The sequence below is a fragment of the Colletotrichum scovillei genome (genome assembly GCF_011075155.1).
Source record: "Colletotrichum scovillei strain TJNH1 chromosome Unknown Contig00006, whole genome shotgun sequence".
Lineage (NCBI taxonomy): Eukaryota > Fungi > Ascomycota > Sordariomycetes > Glomerellales > Glomerellaceae > Colletotrichum > Colletotrichum scovillei.
In genome coordinates this window covers 503,665-521,124 of record NW_023336264.1, presented here as the reverse complement: position 1 = coordinate 521,124, position 17,460 = coordinate 503,665, and the positions used below count along the sequence as shown (strand labels likewise).

At 50.8% G+C, this 17,460-nt stretch overlaps 7 protein-coding genes across 7 annotated transcripts; 5 read left to right on the top strand and 2 right to left on the bottom strand.

Annotated features, from left to right (window-relative positions):
• Positions 1-2,709: 2,709 nt before the first annotated feature.
• On the top strand, positions 2,710-5,271 carry HER10_EVM0009625 (uncharacterized protein; the record flags this gene model as incomplete). Its single annotated transcript, XM_035479108.1, has 6 exons — positions 2,710-3,802; positions 4,175-4,351; positions 4,417-4,449; positions 4,470-4,703; positions 4,769-5,043; positions 5,074-5,271. 6 exons carry the CDS (start codon positions 2,710-2,712, stop codon positions 5,269-5,271), a joined length of 2,010 nt encoding a protein of 669 aa, XP_035333137.1.
• Positions 5,272-6,390: 1,119 nt separating this feature from the next.
• On the top strand, positions 6,391-8,399 carry HER10_EVM0010674 (uncharacterized protein; the record flags this gene model as incomplete). Its single annotated transcript, XM_035480126.1, has 2 exons — positions 6,391-8,246; positions 8,306-8,399. The coding sequence occupies exons 1-2, from the start codon at positions 6,403-6,405 to the stop codon at positions 8,397-8,399; spliced, it is 1,938 nt and encodes a 645-aa protein (XP_035333274.1). The 5' UTR covers positions 6,391-6,402.
• A 299-nt stretch (positions 8,400-8,698) lies between these two features.
• HER10_EVM0003320 (uncharacterized protein) lies at positions 8,699-9,721 on the top strand (the record flags this gene model as incomplete). The annotated part of the gene is made up of 1 exon (XM_035473001.1): positions 8,699-9,721. One exon carries the CDS (start codon positions 8,699-8,701, stop codon positions 9,719-9,721), a length of 1,023 nt encoding a protein of 340 aa, XP_035332380.1.
• Positions 9,678-11,007, bottom strand: HER10_EVM0007450 (shikimate dehydrogenase). The gene has a single exon (XM_035477005.1). The coding sequence runs from the start codon at positions 10,731-10,733 to the stop codon at positions 9,825-9,827; it is 909 nt and encodes a 302-aa protein (XP_035332878.1). The 5' UTR covers positions 10,734-11,007; the 3' UTR covers positions 9,678-9,824.
• Positions 11,008-11,585: 578 nt separating this feature from the next.
• HER10_EVM0006081 (uncharacterized protein) lies at positions 11,586-12,918 on the top strand. The gene is made up of 2 exons (XM_035475677.1): positions 11,586-12,063; positions 12,124-12,918. The coding sequence occupies exons 1-2, from the start codon at positions 11,685-11,687 to the stop codon at positions 12,522-12,524; spliced, it is 780 nt and encodes a 259-aa protein (XP_035332724.1). The 5' UTR covers positions 11,586-11,684; the 3' UTR covers positions 12,525-12,918.
• Positions 12,919-13,041: 123 nt separating this feature from the next.
• Positions 13,042-14,271, top strand: HER10_EVM0011021 (uncharacterized protein; the record flags this gene model as incomplete). The annotated part of the gene is made up of 4 exons (XM_035480463.1): positions 13,042-13,149; positions 13,215-13,563; positions 13,639-14,160; positions 14,268-14,271. The coding sequence occupies exons 1-4, from the start codon at positions 13,104-13,106 to the stop codon at positions 14,269-14,271; spliced, it is 921 nt and encodes a 306-aa protein (XP_035333325.1). The 5' UTR covers positions 13,042-13,103.
• Positions 14,272-14,339: 68 nt separating this feature from the next.
• HER10_EVM0001232 (multicopper oxidase) lies at positions 14,340-17,009 on the bottom strand. Its single transcript, XM_035470987.1, has 4 exons — positions 16,668-17,009; positions 16,035-16,591; positions 14,984-15,782; positions 14,340-14,929 (listed from the first exon to the last, which is right to left on the bottom strand). Exons 1-4 carry the CDS (start codon positions 16,748-16,750, stop codon positions 14,581-14,583), a joined length of 1,788 nt encoding a protein of 595 aa, XP_035332130.1. The 5' UTR covers positions 16,751-17,009; the 3' UTR covers positions 14,340-14,580.
• Positions 17,010-17,460: the final 451 nt, after the last annotated feature.

Sequence of the window (17,460 nt, the reverse complement as noted above, 5' to 3'; positions counted from 1 at the left end):
TGGGAAGGCGGTTCATCGTCGTCTCAACGTTGATGAGAGTTAGCCAGATGACCTCTTGTTAGGTAGTAAGAAAGGAGGATCACTCACCCGGCCCTTCAATCCAGAGAGCTGCCGATCGCCTCGAAGAGACCATCCTCACGAGATTGGCTCGCATCTCTGCACTCACATACACTTGCCTCAGCGGGGACGTCAAAGATGCAACATAAGCAGCCTGATGGAATGTCTCCAAGTGCTTTAGGGACTCCTGCATTGTCTCCGATGTCCAGGGATTACTCTCGTCGCTGAGTTCATCTTCAAGTAGCTGCGGCTCAACTTTCTCCTTACCACCATCTTCTTTGCTCCCAGATTTTGCGTCAGTATTCTGACTCTGTGGCAAAGCCTTGAATGGCGCCACCTCGGTCAGCGAAGACACCCTCGGAGCGTCGCACAGCCTGGATCGATCGACAGCAGCGCCAACCAAACTGGCCTGAACAAGACTTCCGAGTCGGTCAAGCTTTGCATTCATGTCATCGATTGTACTCTGCTGAATGAGAATGATGCTATGCATGATGTCGTCTTTGCACGCTGTCATCTTCCTGACTGCTGTATCGCAGGCACTTAAGAGACCGTCTCCAAAACTATTGAAGAAGCGTTTTGAGGAGGATGAAAGCCACTCGGTCAAGATAAGTACAAGAAACCGAAACAAGTGGCAATAGAACTTGCTGACTTGCCACCTAATATACTGACGACGGGGATTTGCCCCGAGAGCGTTCTTGAGAAGCGACACCTGGCTTGAAAGGCGTTCTAGGCATTCAGATACGTTTTCTGCGGTGTCACTGTACGTCACCGCCACCTATTGTTCGTTAGCAATTTTCGATTGCCCCAATGGGAGCAGATGCGGGTAGATGTATGCTTGAAAGGCGCAATCATACCTGGATCAGCACCGTGAAAGAGCCAACCAAGACCGATGTGTATTTGTCTCCTTCAGGTAGAAGTTTGAGCAAATATTTGTGGCTATTGATAGTTTCCGCCACTCCGACAAACCAAGACTTGATCTTGCCAGACCTTGTGCTCGATTTCGCATTGAGCTTGTCTCGCGCTTGATTGAAAAGTCTGCCAAACGTTCGAATATCGGGTTTAGAGGGAATGCTATCCCTTTCGCCTTTCGGTAAAGATTTGACGACCTTGGGCCACTGTGTCTCTAGATCCCGGGATATGCCTGCCAAGAGAACGGTCTCCTGTAGTTCGACGTCTCTGTCCATGGCATTATCAGAATAAAGTAAATGCAAGTAGCAAGGAGCTTCTAAGAAACCTTACCCCAAGCTCGCGCCTTGGTAAATTTCCAAAGATTCTAGGGCCGAAACCTCAGGAATGATTCTTCCAATGGCTTCATCTCGTCTCTCTGATTCAACTTTTGTAACCAGAGCTTGCCTAGAATGTCAAGAATGATATGTCAGGAATGAAGGCACTGAATGTTTCGGTTACATGTACTTGCGGTAAATTGTCACCAGTGCACTCTCGATGCATCTGGTCAGTGTACCGACGCACCATTTGCAAAGCAGGCTCCGCTGCTTTGGCGCTCTGAGATATCATAGCAGCGGGATTTACTCTCGCTCGAGATTCAAATGGAATAATTGAGCATGTGGCATTCTTAGAAACGTTGGAGGGTCATAAAGAACAAAGGGCGTGTGATACCTACCAACAAAGAAGGAAAGGTTAGCCATAAATTCGTGCAAGCAAATTGTCTGGGCAGCAGCTGCTGGTGTTTGCTACCGAAGTGCTAAGAATAGATCAGGCTGAGGCCTCACTTAGTCCAATGCCACGAAAAAGATGCTTTCAGAATATTGCGGCGCATGGTTTTTAAAACCGGTGTGGTAGCCCGAAATGCCGCAGAGTACCATGTAAGCGTGACTCGCAAAGATTAACGAACATCAGCATGGAACCGCACCAATGGGTTCCTATGTTGAGGACAGCTGAGATAGGAGGACCAAAAGACCCCAAAGCCGAACCTTCGTTTGAATGTACATTGTCAATTTGTACCAAGTGTGCAAGGAAAGGACCAGCCCCGACTCCCTCGACGGCGTCACCTGCTTATTCAATGGCACGAACGGGTACAAGTCTGCTGCACAAAAACTGGCAAGGGTCAGACGCCTATCATTGGCAGAGATGGAGAACTTCGTCTCACCGTGCCAATACTCGCGCTGCAGTAAGCCTACCTAGCGTAGCGAGCCTGCTTGACATTTGCCGCTCATACCGATGTATTGGCAACCGACGAGTGACATAAGCCAATAAGCAACAGAGATCGTTGGCTCCATCGAGGCAGGCTGGCACTTGGTTTCTTTGGCAATGTCCCAAAAGAGTATATCTGCTGCTACCTCACAGCCTGCCAGTGTGGAAGTCCTGGACTAAGCCAATAAGATTGTTTGCCACATTTTATGAAATCTCATCTGCGTCTACGTTTGTTTTCACTTTGGGTTAGTGGGCTGCTGGCAGGGCAAGGTGGTGCTCTCGGCGTCTCGAAACCCATCCCTCTGGGGTATGGATTAGGGACGGAGACAGGCGACGTCGCAAGGACACAGCGTGCAGCCGTTCCGGGGACCATGAGGATATAAAGCGCCTTGTCTGAGTAAAATCATTGCTTCCGCGCCCGATTTCCCTGAAAAATAGCAGCTTAGTAGGTGGACACTCCTCCTAAGGCGTCATACCTTACCATATCCTGAACTTGGAATAATGTCGGCCATAGCGACTATCACAGACATCGACACAGCCATGCCTGCTCACAACCTCCCAGTGAATGGCTCAGCGTCAGAGAACCCAGATAACCCAGTGGCTGAGGCGACAGAGAACAATGTAATCTCTCCCCAAGACACGATTAAGGAGACCGAGCCTCCTCGGAAGCCATCGAGAATACGTTACACGGCGTCCTGTTACAACCACAACGGTCAGAACTTTGACTACTCCCAGGATGAGCCATTTCCATCCCAGGTTCCTCCGCACGACGAGAAAGCTAAGCCTGTAATTGAGGTCGTCACCAACATGAACGTTGGGCTCAAGGGTGACATAAAGCAATCCATCGAAAGGAATCACGAGAATGGCATGATTCAGAAAGAAACAATGAGCGACAAGGCCATACGAGGAATTGGAAGTTCTCGCATCATCGTTCATTCCCCGCACTTGTCCGAGCTGATCCGCGACGCCGTCGACTATTATCCGGGGCAAAATCTGACCGGAGAGACCATCACAATCCACGAACCTTACGGAGTTCTGCTGCACAACTGGGAGAAATTGGGCCAGATCTATGCTTCTCGGGAGGATTCCCCGGAATCGATAATGGATGAACGACAGACCAAAATTGAGCACTTGGGCGTGTTGCTTGAATATTTGGATCCAATCGTCAAAAGCAAGCTCGAACCCATGCAGAGACGGCTGGGACAGGACTCGCCCACAACTACTTGGGATGACCTATGGTATCTACTAAGACCTGGTTCGCAAACTTATTGTAAGTGGGATCACCAGTGGATAGGTTGCATCGTCGAAGATGCCAAAAAATGCGCCCCGGACGCAGAAGACAATCTCCCAGAACGATGGAAAGTGAAGATTTGGTTCCTAGCGATGCATTGGTCTTACGGAACACTGGTCACTGTAACCAAGACCATCGACATCCCTAAGTTTGAAGGCGAGAAGAAGATCGAACAGCTGGATATTTTCCCAGAGAAGTATTCCAAGGGCGAGCGGAAGAGGGAATTCGAGACTCGTGGTGATCAGATCTGTGACATGCTCTGGAGGGGGTACGAATATGCCCATTACGATGGCGAGTTGATGAGTAAGAAGAGGAAAAAGGTATGCAATTACTTATTATGAACGAATGAAAGTCTGACAATAAAGCAGTACAAAGGAAAGATCATTCTCAATGCCTATGGTGATCAAAATTTCCCAACTTTTGATGAAGATGATTGGAGTTTCGATTTGGTCTCGGAACCTGCACCTGACCAGGCCAGGCCGACGAACGGTTCTTCGGGTGTATTGCAGCCCCTATGGCTTGATCCCACGAAAGATTCGAGGGACCCAGTAACAGCAGCCCACAAATTCATCATTTGCCCAGTCGTACCTGGCTTCACTCTTCCAGCGAAGACCTGGGGTACCGAACACTGCCTCGCCCGAAGTCGCCTGGAATCAATTTGCTAACAGTGAATAGTCTCGGCGCATGTTGGAAGCATCCAAGACCTGGTACAGGAGGAAGTACCTGAAGCAATCGTTAGTGGTGAAAAGCTGAAGATCATCAAGGCTCTAGCCGAACGCCAATTGACTGCGAAGCCCTGGTCAGCAGACTACATCAAGAACAAGGGTGAAGGAGTCGTCATCCTTCTTCATGGTAAGTACATGTACACTCATTACTCTTAGTATGAGTTCAGTATCAATGCTAATGACATTTTGCAGGACCTCCTGGCGTGGGAAAAACTTACACAGTTGGTATGTGTGAGTCCTCGCAGATGGCTATGTTGCACTTCTGACAAGATTAGAATCGATTGCTATGCGGAAGAGGCAGCCATTGATCAGTCTCACAATATCTGATTTACGCACCGAAGATGCGTCTGTAGAAGAGGAACTGACTAGATGGTTCAAGATGGCCGACAAATGGCGCGCCATTCTTCTCATAGATGAGTGTGACGTCTTCCTCGAGCGGCGTGAGAAGAAGGACATTGAGCGCAACGCAATCGTCTCGGGTACGTTTATTTATCGTGACCGCAATGCGTGTGTGTGACTTCTACTGACTGCCCGCATGCAAAAGCTTTCTTACGAAAGATAGAGTACTTTGGAGGTCTTCTGTTTCTCACAACCAACAGGGTCGGCCATATTGATGACGCCTTCATGTCTCGTGTCCACGCTGTCATCGGCTTCGATCCGCTCGATGGTACGCGACGTGAAAAGATTTGGGATAGTCTGCTTGCGAAGCTCAACCGCGAGCGGAAGGGGGCAATTCGCATCAGCAATGGCGCCAAGAAATTCTTGAAGACACCCGAGGTGCTTGAGTACACGGATTGGAACGGTCGTGAGATTCGCAACGCCTTTCAAACAGCTATCGCGCTTGCCGAGTATGAGGCTAAAGATGCCTCGGACTACGACCAGACGCAGGAGATCATTGTGGAGGCTGAACACTTCAAAGATGTGATGGCAATGAATAAGTCCTTCCGGTCCTATCTGGACAGCATCAAGGATCGTAATGAGGGGGAGCGAGCGCATTCAGCTGCGTGGAGGAATGACTCTTGGAATGCAGAAGAGAAGGGGAATTAGACGGAGAATGCGATCCGCGGCTACGTTGTGTTCAAATGTTTTCATTTGTTGTTTTTCGTTACATCTTAATGAATTTGAACTTGTTGTAAATCAGCTCTCCGGAATCGGCTCGAGATCTCACAGATTCCCACATTGTGGCCAGTCAGATGAATGTCACTGCTCTCCCCCGATTGGCAGGGGGGGAGTACGCAATTGAATGGTGAGTTCTGTCTTTATCCTTACTTCGGTTTCGGACCCTCGACTACTCAGAATTAAGAAAATTTGCAGCGAGCGGTGAGATCGATTTGGTGGCCGAAGTGGGAAATCTGAGCGGCAAAGACCTTAGCCGCCTGAGATCGGACACTCACGTATGCTGTCTGTTAGAATATTGCCTATAGTGGTCGAGACAAAGGTTTTAAAACACTTCAAACATGGCCGAGTATCTTTCTGCCTAGGATACTGAAAGGAGATTCGTATCCTTCATAGTCAAATCTTGAGCGCACATGTACTCATTAGCAGATTTTGAGATGAACGTCAGTCGTTTTGCATTTGTTCTACGCACGCAATCAAGGAAAGTCAGTTGCAAGGCAGCACGGCAGCACAGCAGCTATTGCTGTATTGCATACCTCCATTGATGCATTTTCTAGTAAGTACATACAGCTAGTGGGGCTATGACCACGCAGTCTGTCCATCTGCCTTTTGTTACTTTTGACATTGCGAAATACCGCGAGGAATCTACCTGAATTGTCTAAATCAGTTTCTATGACTTCGTCCATTGAATCAACGGTTCAATGTTGCCACGGACCTGTTCCCAGTCAAATCGAGTAGACTGGCAAGATGGCCTCATGCCCACCCAAGCGACAATCCAGGGGCAAGGACGACAATGGCCCATCACCGACGACACCGCGACGGACAAAAAAGACCAAAACCGACGCCACAGAAGAATCTGACGAAGGGAAAACATCCCGAGGCAAAGTCAGGTTACGCGTTACCCGAGCCTGCAACGAATGTCGAAGACGCAAGGACCGATGCGATGGGATCCGCCCGTCGTGCAATTCGTGCCTGAGCATCGGGCGTAGCTGTAGCTATGGGCCTGCGAAGAAACGTGGGCTGCGCACCGGATACGTACGAGCTCTTGAACTACTTCTTGGCATGATAGTCAACACTATCGATGACGTTGATGACTGGCTGGCTGCGGTACTCGATGGTGAAGAACGACGGCCTAAGTTTGGGTTACAGGATTTGAGTCTACTGATTTCCCCCAACACGGATGTCACTGATACACTGGCGGAATCTTGGAGGACGAGCACCACCTCTAAGACAGTCGAGAGGCTTCTGTCTGTCGAGGAACCTTCGGAAAGCCTCGAAGACGGCGAAGCCTTCAAGAAGTTCGAGTTGGGCATCAGGGAGGCCATCAAACTCGCAGCCAAAGTCTCGGCAGACCAAATCCCTATTGTTGACAATGGATTAGACATGATTACTCCCGCATATACCAACGTCAGCCAACACGACTACTCACCGGCTAGAACAATCACTCTATCGAAACAAGACGTCGATTCGACTCTCTCACTCTATTCGCTTCAGCCGACTTTCCCACAGAGTGCCTTGGCCATGCCACAGGCCCCAACACCACAAAGCCATACCTCCCCGCCGCAGATCCCTCCAAATTGGGCGCAACTACTGGACGTGTACTTCGCCAACACACATTCATGGCTACCTATGGTGCAGAAGCACGATCTCATGCGATTGGTCTACCTCAAAGCCAACAGCGATAAGGATGCCAACACATCAAATGCTATACGCAGCGGGGATCTCTGCTTTATCTGGACAGTCATGGCCCATTCCTTGCGCCAGTCGGGATCCTTGGAGCTTTCTAAGGTCTTCCTCGAGTCAGCGGAAGATGTTCTAGCCAAACACAACGGAAAGTATGAGATCGGTCACATACGAGCCTTACTCATTGTTGCACTTATTAGCCTGGAAGAGCAAGAATTTGGAGCCGCGTGGCTCGCAACAGGCCAAGCCACATATTCAGCTGCCATGTCTTTTCTTGCTGTCATTCGGGATGGGCCCTTGCAGAAAGACGAGGGCACACGGCGAACACTTATGTGTGTCTTTGTCCTTGACACGCTCATCGCAAGCTTGGCAAAGTCACGGCCATATCTCGACTCCTCGGACGCACAGCGCTTTGGTTTGCTTGCCACAGAGTCCATGGAAGAATGGGAGCCGTGGAATTCAAAAGATTTGGATGACCAGGCGCAGCCGCCGACATGGAGCCACACTCCAGGACTGATATTGAGCACGTTCAATTCTTTCTTCCTTCTTGTTTGCATTCTAAATGATGTTGTGAGACTCGAGATGGGAAGCGACAATATTGGCCGTTATTATCATATCATCAGGGACTTTGAAGAATGGAGGAAGCGTCATCTGCCGGACCATGGAAATCAGCATGATGTCGCGAATACGCCCCAGGATACGAATCTCCGTCTCGCTTGTGCCAGTATTTCCGAGACTCTTGCGACACAAGAGCATCGCCTTAAGGGTACACCATATGGAATGCCCAGCAAGGTATCCCCTGAAATACTTGTTCAAGAGCAATTCCTTCTCAAACTTCTCGACACCACCAAGACATTTCGCATGCCTCCAACATCAATGGCCTTTCTAAATAGCCTCGAAGCCGCTTACGAATACAGAATGAGTAGCAGGCAGGAACTCGGAAGATCTCTTGGGGACTTACAAACCTTAAAGACCGCCCTTGCTGATGCCCAAAGGGAACTTTTCCGAAGACACAGCCCTCCTACAACGTCTCGCAGTGAAATCGCCGAAAGCGAGCCAGCGATACTGGAGGCCACGGCAGATCCCACATCTGCTCATCAACCGGACCTGCGGCAGTTTCAGCCAGAGGCGCAAGTGAGCTTCAGTCAACTAATGGACACTGCGACGGAGAATATTGGCGGTGAACTCTTCATGAGTCTCGCTGATCTCGACTCAACTGATTGGTAAATACGCGAACATCTTGCATATCGCATTTGACTCGGTATCTAACAAATGGAAATAGGTCGGCAAATCCACCAGAGTTCATGCGGCATCTCGGAGTTGTAGGCGACATGGCGACGGATATCCAGTCATTCTTCGACCAAGAGCCTGGGTGAAATTTGGTATTCACCAAACCGATCAAATCCTTGGGAGTTGCGGAATATGCATTAGATGCCAATGGCATGGACCGGAACTACGCTTAGCCGCCTTCTTGAACTGCCATCTTTGACATCACCCGGATCTTGCACAGCTTACTAACTTTGGGTGAAGTGCGGGGTCAATGACATTGACGGATGATTGATCATTTAGCATCGGACCAACAGTCTCGAACGCAAATAGCTACGGGGCTTGTTCGCCACGACGATACCCAATCTCTCGTCTCAAACTCTAGCCGTCACCGTCGCCACGTCCAACCATGACTGTTTTCCGACCCGCCATACTCTCCGCGTCTCTCGGCCGCGCCTGGGTCCACGACTTCGACAAGAAGGCCGCCGAGGCAGCAAAGTATGGCTTCGAAGGAATCGAAGTCTTCTACGAGGACCTCGAATACGTTGCCAAAACGCTCCATGATGTCGATCAGCCTACCCTGGAGCACCTCCTTTCCGCCGCAGAGCATATACGCAAGGTACTCGACGAGCGAAAGATCACAATCATTGGTCTACAGCCGTTCCTATTTTACGAAGGTCTTTTGGATAGAGATCAACATGCCCGACTCATCGAGAAGATCAAGCTATGGTTCAAGTTGGCCAAGGCCCTGGGGACCAACACAATCCAGATCCCCGCCAACTTCCTTCCCGCCGACCAGCTTACTGGCGACATGAATGTTATTGTTGCCGATCTAGTCGAACTTGCAGATCTGGGTCTCAAAGAAGACCCGCCAATCCGGTTTGCGTACGAGAGTTTATGCTGGAGTACGCACGTCGACACGTGGGAGAAGTCCTGGGAGGTTGCCACGCTTGTCGACCGCCCAAACTTCGGCCTCTGCCTCGACACCTTCAACATAGCTGGACGCGTCTGGGGTGATCCGGCGTCTCCGTCCGGGAAGACCCCCAACGCAGACGCAGACCTCAAGGCATCAATGGAGAGACTGGTAAAGGACGTCGACTTGGAGAAGGTGTTCTACATCCAGGTTGTCGACGCCGAACGGATGGAACAGCCTCTTGTAGAAGGCCATCCTTTCCACGTGAATGGGAATCCGTCGCGGATGATGTGGTCTAGAAACGCGAGAACCTACATGTATGAGACGGACCGCGGGGCTTACTTGCCGGTTGAGGAGGTTGCTCGGACACTGATTGAGGGGCTCGGGTATAAGGGGTGGGTGTCGATGGAACTATTCTCACGAACGATGGCGGAAGAGCGTAAGGAGGTGCCTGAGGAGCATGCGCGAAGAGGCATTGAAGCCTGGAAAAAGCTTGTAAAGCGATTCAACTTGAATTGAAGCTACGAGTGATTAGCAGTATGTTCCGCAAGCATGTCACTGTTGATTGGTACTCGCATTTGAGCCAGAATCTCAATTGTTCAAGACATGGACGTCAACTTGCTCAAAAGTTGATCCCTGGACTATTGTCAGCCGCCTCCAATAGAACCTTCCACGCTGCATCCTTGTCCAAGCTCTTCACTCTCTCCTCTCCAGCCCAAAGCTTCCACTGCTCTTCGATCTGGTACCCAATAACATGTGTTCCCTCTACCGAAGGCCACTCAAGGCTCTCCGCTAGCTTAATCATCCGCGTCCGCCGCGGCTTGAAACACATATCCAACAAGACTCCCTTCTCCGGCCGTGAAAGGAAGTCCTCTAGAGATGCTCTTACCGCCAACTCAGACGCCGATGTAGGTTCGAAATCGGGGACTGTTCCGACCACGTAGTACGGCGTCTCCAGCGTCTTCGACTCCCCATCTTTGACATGAACAATTTTGGGAGCGGGAGACAGACGTTGAGCATCGCGCTGAAGATCGGATACTTCTCCGTCATCTCTATTCAAGACGTAGATCACTGAGGCCTTGAAGTATGTATGCAGTGCATACACCGCAGCACGACTCGCCCCGCCAGCACCCACAATCAACGCGGGTTTTCCCTCTACCGGACCCCGTCCATCTCCCTTTTCGAGAAGACACCCCTTCACGCCCAACCAATCCGTGTTCGTCCCCCTCAGCTTCGCCGGGTCCGACGGGTCGCGGTAGACGTTGTTGCAGGCGCCGATGGTGATGGCGAGGGGGTCTAGGGCGTCGAGGCGGGGCATGACTGTATTTTTATAGGGCATCGTGACGACGAGGCCTGCCGTTGAGTCTTTGCGTGCCAGGAGGAGAAGGTCTTCGATGGTGTTGCATTCAGTGGCATGGAAGGTCCAGGGGAGAGAGAGGGATTTCGCGATGGCGTTGTGCATTGGGGGCGCGATTGAGTGGCCGACGCCGATGCCTACTAGGTGGAGGGTTTTGTCGTCTGTCGATGCCATCGTAACTGACTAAAGGAAATAAAGTGTGACTGTGGTTATGATGAGATATGATGCTCTGTGAAAAAGCCGAGAATACGATGAATATAATTTACTTATAGAAACAAGGTGCCTACAATCGCTGCTAATTTTGTAGATGTCACGTAAGGCAAGCCCTGTTCGAACATGAGCCCCGCGTTGAGAAGCTTCAACAGTGTCCATGTGTAAGCTGCCGCTAGCGGGTGAGACCTTAGCCGCTATGTTGACAGCTAAGGTCCCAGCTGGAACGGCCCCAAAGTTCCCCTTGTGCAATGCGGAGTAAGAAAGAGTGGCTAGAGGGGCTATTTCATTCCTTTCAAAAGGTCTACCAGTGCCGGGCCTTCGAAACAGGCAAATGAAGTTTTCCATCTCATTCATGTTCGCCTAAAGCACGATGCTATGTCTAGTTCTACTTAGCAATGAAAAGCACGGCAGTCTCGGTCTCGAAAGCCCATGCTGGTCACCAGTCTGTATTGTGGTTTCCGTCTCCAGCGCGGAACTAGGTGGGGGGGAAGCACTAACATCAACTAACTCAATCTAGGCCATACAAGACAATCCCAAGACCAGAAAGGCCGCATGGGACAGGTTGAGTCATCTATTGACGAATGCCAAAACAGGTGACCAATTTTAAACGAGTTGGCCTGTTCATATTCATACTTAAGGACTAACAAACTCGGACATTTGCTCGCCAAAAAGCCTAGTTAGGCTGGATGGCGTTAGTAGCTGAGGGCTGAGAACTGAGCGCGGGTAAAGCCGGCGGGAACCGATCGCGGGCTGTTTTCGTCTGACATGTCAGCTTCTGAATATTTGCCATACTTAATTGCATGCCCAGACTCGAGGTAATATCAATATCGTATACCCATGACTTGGCCAGAAAAAGCTGTTCAACTCTGACATTTTGCGTCATCATTATAACCTCGCCTTCGAGTGCCTCAGATGGCCCTTGGTCTGCGATACATCGACGGGCGTCACGCCCTCGCCCTAGCAGCAGCGATCCCATGCGCCTTACTTGTAAAACACGGTTGGGAGGTCTACACAAGTATTAGGGCAGTCGACATACGACGAGTTGTCTCTGTTAGTGGCCTTTCAGAGAATTTCAAACAATCGCACACTCTCAAGACTCTAGTAAATCCTAGAGACCATGTCTCATCAGCAGACAGGCTGGCTATGGATGTGGAGTTGCCTGAGAACGCAAGAGGCCTAAGCGACGAGGTGCTATTGGCGACTTTCGTGCGTGGGTTCTTTGCGGGAAAGGTTTTAACAATTGAGAGGCGTCTGCTACAGACGGCACGGCCGACTTTGGTGTCCTACGCTGGTGAGTCGCCAATCTCGTAACCGCTCGTTAGGAGTGACCAAGTTTCTGACTTGATTTTAGGACTCAATTCGATTTCAGCGTCAAACCAGATATGGAAATCTCAAGACTTTTCATGCGAGACACTCCCACCAGTGCATTCTGTCGTCTTTGGCACGTTTCAAGTCGGTCACGTTGAGCTCATAGATTCCAAAAGGTCACAAGCGGAGCCGGAAACAGAAAGTAGCGTTGACTTTGTCTTTGGCAAAGACATCAGTCAATTTGCAGGCGCTCATCGGTTCAGCATTGTCCGAAGTTCTGAAAACCCAGCAAGAGTCAGAGTCGTCTATGAATCAACGGCTTGCAATCCGACTCGAAATCACCATCTGTCCGGCATCCTATTGCAGTTCCACAGCTTTTACGCAATGCTGCTGTTCCGTGAGGGGGTGTCCGAAATCTTGCGAAGACCTGAACTGAGTGCGTAATCACTGCCAGGACGTGGACTTGAGGATGGCATTCTGAGTTTCAACCACCTAAGTCTGGGTATTTAGTAGCTGGCTGGAACGATTTGTAACAACATGGCTTCTTCACGTAAGAGCCCGGCGGACTGTAAAAGATACCGATGACCATCTCACCACTGCAATTGACCATTAGAACGAATCTGCAAAGTCAGCGCAACTTCATGTATAAATACACAGTATCCTTTTGGACGAAAGGTCCATGAATAATAGGGCAATGAGTTGGAGTTTGTTCAAGTTAAAAAAACAATGCTGTTTACATCCGGCTTGCCCGATGATTTATGATCGGCCTTGGGCCCGGATGCTACTTCGGGAGCGGGGAACGGAACGCCCTCCGTGGCGGTGGATCGACCGGATACTATGAGCCAATCATTGTGGATTAAAGTCTCCGATGGCACAGATCCTCCCTGGCTTTGTTAAATCTATTGACTTCCTGTTCCTTTCATATCAGCCGTCATTGCTCAACTTTCCTCAGCTCATTGTCCGGACATCTCTTGCCCGGAAACATACATATACGAGGTTATAGCTCAACTTTATTGGTGAACAATGGCTCCAAATTTGCCGGGTCTTCGAGCATCATGCGAGGCTTGCCGTGCGTAGTGGATCTTCGCCCCTGGGCAATGACATGGAATGTACTAACGTCAAGTGTATCCCTAGGAGTAAAGAAGATCAAATGCACAGGAGAACGTCCGATCTGCTCCAAATGCAGGATCTCCGACCGGGAATGCTATTACTCTCCCCACAAGCCCATGGGTAGGCCGACATCACGTCGCGTCCGTCCTCAATCGTCCCAACCAATCCGTCGGGAACGGATACTGCCTCGGCGGAATGCTTCGACCAGATTGCTCTCTCCCGTTCATACAGATGCTGCATCGGACTCTGGGAGCAGCAATACACGAGAAATCGATGCTCTTCTCGGGTCAACGAGCCCGCGAATTAGCTCCCCTCTCAATGCGGAGACTTTTGCGATCCACCCAGAACTCATTGACTTGGAAGATAATCAAGGGTATGATTTTAGCATCATATCAACTCCAACATACTGCAACTATAGGTTCGCTGACGGTCGATTTGATGAGTCTAGGCCCAGTCAAGATCTTGTATCTGAAGGTCTTGCAGCTTTCCCTCCCCTTGCCTCAGACAATCAGCAAACGACGGATAATTGCGCCTGTCTTTCAGTACTGTACCTTTTGCTCGAGCACCTTCGGGTGAAAGAACATCTTGTAGCACCGGATGACTTCGCGCTACTCCGAAATACCTTCGAGCCGGCTTTACAGGTTCTGAACTGCCAAAGATGCCCGCGCCGGTACTTCTCAATCATACAGAACGCTGCTCTGCTTGGTGTTCTCTGTCTTTGTCTTACAGAGTCGTATAAGAGAATGCTTACATCAATCTCAAAAGAAGAGACTAGAGCGACAGAAGCCGGCGAGAAGAAGCGTCTTGGAATCCATGGCGCATTACCGGGTTCATCGGCCTATGGAGAACCGTCGTCCACAAGCGCCCCAAGCCTGTTCTCTGTAGAGGTATCACCATTAGAATGGGGTAAACTAATGCGAAACATCGTGAGATCGGAAGTCCTTGGAGCCGAGGGTCAAAAGGATAACAAGTATCTCACGGGATTCTTTGACCTCATGGAGCAGCGTCAACGGCGATGGCATCACACGCCGCCTGCACCTGACTGCCCACCTTGCTATCAGTCGTTCTGTGGGTCAGATGATCGACAGCCTAGCTGTCTCGCTCTTTTGAACAACGCCAGACGATTGATAGGGCATTTGGAGTTATAGACAATTCGGCATCTGGAGCAATGTCGGCTTCGGCGCACGCCAATAGCAATCACATACATCAAAGCGATTAATGTATGTTGAATGATTCATTTGAAGTCTTCTAGCCGAGTAATGTATAGACTAAAGTGCCGAGATGTGAAATCTATAAACCCCCCTATAACCGAATAATACACAACCAAGAAAATTAAATGCTACCAGTACACCGTGGATACTATAGACAAAGAAATAAAATAGGCTCAGATCTACTGACCGCTGTCAATGACCTCAGGGATGTTTCTCTGGGTCCAGGCAGACCAATCCTTGCAGACATCAGCGACTGCGGAAGGAATGCGGAGCTGCTTGACCTTCTCGGGCTGAACCAGCAGCTGGGAGAAGAGACCGGCTGACGCGTGCCAGGCAATGTGGCAGTGGAAGGGCCAGACACCAGGGTTCTCGTTGGAGTCAAACTGCATGACCATGTGGCCGCCGGCACGAACCTGCTGAACGTCGCGGCGCTGAGGGTTCTCGGGGTTGGTGATGGTTCCGTCCCATGTCAGGCCGTCACCCTCGTGGAGGATATACATGTTGAAACCGTGGAGATGCATGGGATGACTGCGAAAGTTAGTCGGATATCTGGAACAGAAGAACTTGGGGGTGTGAGCTTACGCTGCGGGGCTGTTGTTGCTGACGACAATGCGAACGCTGCCGTTGTTGGCAAAGTTCTGGACGTTCCAGTCATTGTCAAAGGTCAAATCACCCTTGTTGACCTGAAGAAGCGTGGGGTCGTTGAAGTTGCCGCGGAAGTCAACGCCACCAAGCGACCATTGAACAATACCAGAGTCATTGCGGAAGACCTTGATTTCCATGGTCCTGGTGACGGGAACGTTGGCCGGCTTGAGCTTCATGACGGGCTTGGTGAGAGCGAGGTCATCGTTGACGCAGGTGCCAGGGTCAGGAACGTTCCAAGCACTGCTGGTTGGCGCCTTGGACTGGTCGGCCAGATCGTAGTAGACAGCAGCAAGGGCGAGGGGCTGGGTGGTAAGACTGCAGCTGGTGATGTTGCTACGCATCCAGTAGGCACCCCTGGGGTTGCTGTTGTCGGCGTTGGCCTTGACAAGGACGTCGGTTCTTTGGCCAATACCGAGGGTGACAACCTTTGTGTCATAGGGCTCGACCTCAACAAAGTCGTTGGCGATGACGGTGAGGGTGTGTCCGTCGATGGAGAAGCGCTGGGTACCCTCGGCACCGGAGTTGATGAGACGGAGACGGTGGGTCTTGCCGGTCTGGAACTTGAACTTGGAGATACCGGCATTGTTGGTGCACTTGGTGTTATCTCCGGTCGCAACGGTGGAGCAGTTGAAGTTACCCTTGCCGTTGATCAGGTTGTTGTCAGAGAAGACCAAGCCACTGCCATTGACCTGCAAGATTTCCTCAATGAGATCGAAGTATTGCTTGTGGTACCAATCTGGGAGACGTTAGCGCCTGCATTCTTCTGAAGTGGTGATCATTGCGGGCGTTGCATCCGGCTGTCCGGGTAGCTCCACCTCGAAACCGGGGTCGCGATTGGACTCAGGAACAAGCCCCGGGTACCCACACCTCCGTCACCGGGCCTGGTAAAGGAGCGCATGGCTAATCGACTCCGGAACAGCCATGGGCAACCATCCATCGCAGAAGACACTGTAGCTATTGCAGGAAGGATTGCACAATATCAACTTACCAGAGAGCATAATAGGGCCAAGATCAATCTCAGGCTGAGACTTAGCAGGGCCATAGATGACCATGGGTCCGAACAAGCCACCAGCGTATTGAGAGGAGTAGTGAGAGTGATACCAAGTAGTTCCGTACAGAGTCGCCTGGAACCTGTAAGTGTAGGTCTTGGCGGGAGCAATCGGGCACTGGGAGATGGCCGGGACACCGTCTTCCCACTGGGTGTTCTGCTGTCTGAATCCGTGCCAGTGAAGCGCGGTTCCCTCAGGGCCATCGGTGATGTTGTTGGTGACCGTCACCTCGATCCAGTCACCCCAGTTGGCCTCAATAGTAGGGCCGGGGAAGGCACCGTTCACGAGCAAGACCTTGCGCTCGTAGCCATCAGGGGCGATCACACCGCGGCTGACAGTGAAGTCGTACTTGCGGGTGACGCCAGTGTTGGGCCACTCCTTGTAGTAGTTGGTTCCGTCGGCGGAAAGCTTGCCCCAAGGAAAACCGTTGGGTAGCGGGTTGTTTCTCATAAAGAGCGGCAGCTTGGCAGCATTCAAAGTGCCAAGAGGGGATTTTCTGCGCAAGGGTTCATGTTAGTTGAGATGATGTCCCGTGGAGATGTAGCCAAGTTGTGCTAAAAGAGTTGTCTTACCCGTTGGTCTTGTCTTGGCTTAGAGACGCTTGGATTGAGAACAACCAGCCAAGGACGCCTCCCATGCCTTTGATGGCGACCATCTTGGCAGCTAACCTTTTCGGTAAAGTAAGAAACGAATGTGTGTGAAAAGACTGTTGTCAGATGTCTAAGTGAGTGACTGCTGATGATTCCCAAAAGCCAAGAAAGAGGGTGAGCATGTTTGAGCTATATACTCCTTGAAGAAGGCTCGAGTTTAGTTAGCCAACATCTAAAAACGAGACGGACTGTCTTCAACGGCTGGGGTACAGGATCCCAGCACCGTAGAACACCCCAGTTGATCATCGTTGATCTCGCCCGTAGGCAGAGTCGGACTCGGGAAGCCTATCCGTGTTGCTATGCTGAGGCTGATGGGCTTAACCCGATCTGCATCAGCACTGGTGCTCCTTGACGGCACATGTCCGCGCTAGCATCTCACCCATGGTCTAAGAATGGATGCAAGGTACTAGCCAGGTCCCTGTTGTTCTAGTGTCAACGTGTGACCCCGTGCCGGCAAAGTTGAGGCCGAGACTCTGGTAACTTCTGCGATGCCGATGAGCTTAATTGATACGAACTTTTGACCTCGTTTCCAATTCTGGGTTGCAGGTTCTGAAGGTTCCGGCAACTTGTTCATCGGATGATCCTATGGGCGTCATGCCCATCAACTATGTTGAGAGGGTCTCCAAGTCCAGCTTTCGCCTCTCTTGTGACTCGAGGGTCTGGGTCAGGCAGCAGCATCATCGGACCATATTCGCTGACCTGACAAGAGTCAGAT